At 37.7% G+C, this 5,616-nt stretch overlaps 1 protein-coding gene across 1 annotated transcript; it reads left to right on the top strand.

Annotated features, from left to right (window-relative positions):
- Window positions 1–666: 666 nt before the first annotated feature.
- LOC139740486 (uncharacterized) lies at window positions 667–4,925 on the top strand. Its single transcript, XM_071651080.1, has 3 exons — window positions 667–836; window positions 2,563–2,854; window positions 3,182–4,925. The coding sequence occupies exons 2-3, from the start codon at window positions 2,599–2,601 to the stop codon at window positions 4,189–4,191; spliced, it is 1,266 nt and encodes a 421-aa protein (XP_071507181.1). The 5' UTR covers window positions 667–836; window positions 2,563–2,598; the 3' UTR covers window positions 4,192–4,925.
- The last annotated feature ends 691 nt before the right edge of the window (window positions 4,926–5,616 follow it).

Here is a 5,616-nt window from a genome sequence, read left to right as displayed (position 1 = left end):
CAAATGCGATTATGCTCTCAGAACTATTTTTCACGTGATGAACAAGTTTGACATCCCTAGCAACAACTCTTGTCATTACAATGTAGGCTTATGATGTTGCAACATCTCTTCCACATTTCATTTTCCTACAACTTGTATAAATGGGCTGACCTTCATCCCTCAATATTTTACCATAAGACCATAAGTCAAGATTCATAGCGAATATACATCAAGTCCTTAAAATTCTCATAACAAAATAAATGTATAACCTTGGCACGGGTGGACAAGTGGGAGAGTGCATTACTTCTTCCCGGAGGTTTTACCACCCTGATCTAAAAACTAAAGAATGATAAAGTAGATGCGAGAGTGCTATGTTAAGTATCACACACACACACACACACACACACACACACACACACACACACACACACACAAACGGTCTGCCAATTGCTCACAGCATCTCTGCAGCGATACGATCGACACTCAAGACAGGACTACATTCACGGGTATTCCCCGCAAAATCATGATGTTGATTTCCTGTCATGTCTTCGCTCTCAGAAATGATGCAAGAAGATGGAGTGTGGGACTTTTCCTGAGAGCATGATGGGATGCTGTCTGCATGATCACTTGCATTATTAGTTGCTATTATTCCGTAGGTCGTTCTTTATGAGGAGTGGGATGCTGGTAGGATAGTCACTGTGGTTACTCGCAAGTGATCGGGACATAAAGCACGCGGCACTTATTCCTTTGTCTTGCAATCACCTATCAGAGACGACTCTATCTCGACACTTTAAAGAGCAAGACTGAACTATTGATCCGAGTGCTCTAGGAAACACGCTTCAAACTTCCTATCCTAGGTAAGTACTACTCATAAGCTTTAATAACTGTCATTGGTGTAGAGTTACTGTACTATACCTGCCTTAATTACGACAGTGATTGGGCACTGGTTGAAAGGTTCACGGTAAAGGTAAATAGATTAATATGATACATAGACATTAGTATCTGAGTGAGGTATATGAATGTGACAAAAATATCTGACGTGGTCTAATATAGCAGGAGTTGCAAGGTATATAATGCACCTTGTTTTGATTTCTTCATGGAATTTGACATTGACTATTGAATTTGGAGGAATGGCATTTAAAATGTGTGTTTGTGTGTGTGTGTGTGTGGTTATTTGTTTCACCATTTCATTTTTGGGGGTGCACTCTACTGTGCACTGTACGGTATAAAGGGTGACTAGGCATATAATGTGAGTTGAAAAAGAGGTGAGAAATAGAAATAATATCCAGGGGTAGAGAGAGAGAGAGAGAGAGAAAGTTCCTGGGAATTTTGGAGGGGACATAAAAAGACACCACATTACAATCTCCAATGTAATTTCACACGTAGAATTTATACACGCTCAACACACAAACTTCCCTTGAAAATATATCTTTCTAGTTGTCTTAGGTTTCCATGATAGGATAGAAAAAAAAATGGGGGCCCACGTAATGCGTATACCGGCTACACATGTAGATTATCACACACGATTTCACAGGATTGTGAATAAAACTATACAGGGTGTGTACACATATGATGTAAAGAAGAACTGTAGGCCTAATCGTAATTACAAAAAGTATAAAATTTCTATTTTGAGTAGATTCAGTAATTCACGTACATGTACTAGTACCTTAAGTCGCAGAGCTAAGTATGTAACTGTTTCTTCTTCACACGTTAATTCTTTGTCCATTGGAGTTATTACGCATGATACACTTACTGATAAAGAAAGTACTTCTTACAATCAATGCATACGAAGATCACAGCGCTGCTCTTCTTTGTTATTTGCCATAGTTTCACAAATATTCTTATTATGATTCAGGTTTCAGTAAAACAATTGACTCTTTGAATAAACCTAGAAACATGTCTTCAGACATATCAAAAGTTAAATACTAGTATAAATCAAATCAAAGGGTTATCAGAATCTTTAAAGAAAACATCCTTTCTTGTTTTAAAGATAATCGCAAGCATGGCAATTTCAATACGTGACTGTGATGAGCGTCTTAAGCGATGAATGAATCTATGATGATGATGATAATAATAATGATAATGATAATAATAATAATAATAATAATAATGATATTAATAATAATTGATGTTTTGACAGCGCTTAATGCAAAGTTTTAAAGCGCCTTACATTTATCATAATTAAACCAAAGCAAAATCTATAATTTACATATTTTAAAGAATGTCAAAGCAAAACGTATTTTGAATAGTTGATATAGATGTTAATACCGTCATAGCTAAGTCGTGCAAAAAGTAATGTAAACCAAATGTTATTGACATTATGTGAGCGAATTCAGTTACATTATATGTAAAACATGATAATACTTTATTTCAGTTGGGAGTAGAACAACTTGGAAAAGAGTCTAAGTGTGAATGATCATTTTCATTTCTATTTCCATCTAAGAATATTTGGCATCCTTACATTTTGATTTTTGTTTTAAAGTATGCTTTAATGTGATGGAACAAATTTTAATTCCATTTCAAAGTCCTGTCAGGCCAAATTATAAATACATGCGCAAAATCTTGATCTTGATTTCCTCGCAGTTGTCAAGTTGCCGAAAAAACAAAACAGATGAAATCATGCCGACAATAGGAGTATGTACATCAGCGCGGGAATCTAGCATCAAAGGTCTCCTTTCAGAGCTGGAAAGAATCCCTGATGTGAAAGTGAAGTTTACCCCGCTGCCTTACAATGATTTGAAGAACTACCGACTACCAGCTGATGAGATCGATGGGGTAATTCTCTGTCACTCCATCTACAATCGCCGCTTTGCCATCACAGATGTTATGGATGCCCTCTACAATGAATTCTTACGTCATGCAGCTGCAACATTTGGTAGGGTTTTCCTTTTTTTCACATTTAGATTCTGCACTTTACGTAATGATGACATAATTTTTAATCTTACAATTCAAGAGACTAAGATTAAAAGTAGCCAAGTCTCTGATGTTAATGTATGTTCTACAATTGCAATCTTTTGGGCAAATATTCACATAATGTTTACATACTTTCTGAAACTACTTTGTACTTTGTACTCTTCGTTAGCTTCGATCATTATCATAAAAGCAATACCATCATCTTTTGCACTTCAGTTGCTACATCATAATTATTTTGGAGAATTCTGCTTTGCCACTTTTTCCCTTTGTTTCTGCATAATCTTTGCAGGGAAATCCAACATTGTAGTGATTGCCCATGATTTCCAGTGGCCATTCAAATCACATGCAGAGCATTCTAAACACTCTCAACTCAAGGAGGAGAAGATGGCCCAGTTTCGCATCCAGCAGCCGACGGCTTTCAAGAGCTCCTCCCTCGCCATGATCTGTGGCCGACTGGATGAGGAACTTGAGATGGATGAAGAGGACTGGATACAACTTGAAACTTTTGCCACTCGTGTTCACAAAGTGAAACCGATATCCAGCGCCTCTGGAGGTGATAAAATTAGGTGGATGCAAGACCTAGACATAACTCCCCAGCTGATGATAGTCGTATTCCTTTTCTTACTTGCAATGTACTTTCTGTACAAGCTCGTTAAACGAACTATGATACTGGTTCTCAGCATAATAACTGTAGTTCTTGTCTGCTTGTTTTCGGAACAAATCTTTTCCTTTCTGTGGGAGAAATTTGCAAATGTACTTCAAAAGGTAAGATCCTTCCTGCATGCCTTCCTGGCCAACCTCTCTCATGGACTGAAGATCGTGTTAGCCATTTTAGCCATCTTAATTCTTCTGCTTGCAATATACTCACTGAAAGGTCTTCTAATAGGAATTGCATCATTTGTTATTGGCAGCATAATATTACCTTTAGTTCTTGTTTACTTGTTTTGGAGAAAACTTCTGCCCTTTCTGAGGCAGAAACTTCTCGATGTGCTTCATAAGTTAAGATCATTTCTAGCCAACGCCTCTACTGGTGTCAAAATTGTGGTAGCCATCATATTATTTCTGCTTGCAATGTGCTTACTGAATAGCTTCATTAAGCGAATTGTGTTTTTGATTTACAACGTGACAAAAACTGTAATTTCTGTTTGCTTGATTCTATTACCAATCGTGTACTTTCTGTGGCAGAAATTGAATATGAGCTTCAAAACTCAGTGTCATTACTGGCAGAAGAATGTGAGTCGCTCGTCGATACAACAGTGGATGAACTATGCTAAGGGTTTCCTGAAAAGCTATAATTAGTGGCAACTTGCATATAAATCCTTAAAGATTCCCTGAAATACAAATGCATGTTGATTTGTGTTGATTTATGATACCCACAACATCACTTTTGCGGTGAACGAACATCTAGAAACATTCCATATATCTTAAACTAATTTTTCTTCGTTTTTTCTTCAGATTACTTGGACACACCCACAAAAATCCCTCCAATCCAATATTGCTGTTGTGACCTCATCTGTCAATCATTGTTTAAGTACTGATATGTTTAACAAAAGACATGGGAATGCACCTTCCCCTCGACTCAGTATAATTTGCATGTTTCTGTGATATTGATGTGACTGAAAAAAAACCAAAGACATGGCTAAGAATGAAATCAGTGAAATAAATCTATGTGCATTTTCTCTTTTGACATGGCCTTATGACCTTACAATAATCAGTCATTATAATGTATGCACATTTCAGGCGTCTTAGCCATCACAATTTAATCCTTTGTGATAAGCCTTGCTGGTCCGTTCTGTGGAATCCTATTCAACCTCCCAATGTCTTGGGATACAAAGCATTTTTCAAATAAATATACTAAAACTTTTCAATTCTTTGATACATATTATGTATTGAATGAAGAATTATTTTATGAACAGTGTAATTATACCATGATTCTGGTATTGGTGACCCCCCCCCCCCCTTAACACCCACACACTAAGGTGGTCATCTGTGCCGCATGCGCGTTCCCGATTCTTCGCGAAAGGGGTACATCAGGGGCCCAAGTCGGGGGGGGGGGGGGGGAATCGTTGAAATAGGGGGTGTTTTACTATTTTCCCCTGAAATATTTTTAATCAGGGGTAATTTTCAAATCTTCCCGAATAATCCTGAAATAGGGTTTCCGAACAGGATTAGCTTCAAACCCCCGAAATATTCATACTACTAATTTGTACACTATATTAATGAAATTGCAGAAAATTGATGTAATTAAGAAAAAGGCATACAGAGAATAAATCAAATCAAATCAATCAAATCAGAAATAGGGGTATAGTGGAGCTTCTTGGTGTTTGCCCGATCTCCCGAATGTGCTTATACATTTGTACTGACAACATGTTTTGATACAAAGCATACCGGGCAGGCTTTTCCTTCGCAGGACATTTCGGCCACATGCGCAGCTTATACGTCATGCAGCTTTGCTAGATTCCTGGCCTTCGAAAAACTTCGAAAGGGGGTTATTTTGCTGGCTTCCCTTCCAAAAGCTAGTGATAGAGGGACAAAATCCTAACCCCTTCCCTATCTAGAATATGGAACAAGCATATGTGTATGGCTGACCGCCTGAGTAGGTGGGGGGAGGGAGTTTGTGGTGGTCAGTTTGGTGGTCAGATCACAGAAGCAATCAGGGTTATGACCTTCTATACATGCACTCTGGGTTTTTTGTTTTTTGTTGAACTTTCATGAATCAATTTT

The sequence above is a fragment of the Diadema antillarum genome, unplaced genomic scaffold (assembly GCF_040938485.1).
Source record: "Diadema antillarum isolate AM-2024a unplaced genomic scaffold, OU_Dant_1.0 seq00000855_RagTag, whole genome shotgun sequence".
Classification (NCBI taxonomy): domain Eukaryota; kingdom Metazoa; phylum Echinodermata; class Echinoidea; order Diadematoida; family Diadematidae; genus Diadema; species Diadema antillarum.
Note: the sequence above shows the minus strand (reverse complement) of the source record. Positions and strands in the feature narration are given on the sequence as shown.

Bases quoted from the DNA above. Each gene is read 5' to 3' on its own strand.
- LOC139740486 (XM_071651080.1), top strand. From the start codon at position 2,599: ATGCCGACAATAGGAGTATGTACATCAGCGCGGGAATCTAGCATCAAA. The intron at 2,855-3,181 runs GTAGGGTTTTCC...TAATCTTTGCAG, and splicing joins TCATGCAGCTGCAACATTTG to GGAAATCCAACATTGTAGTG.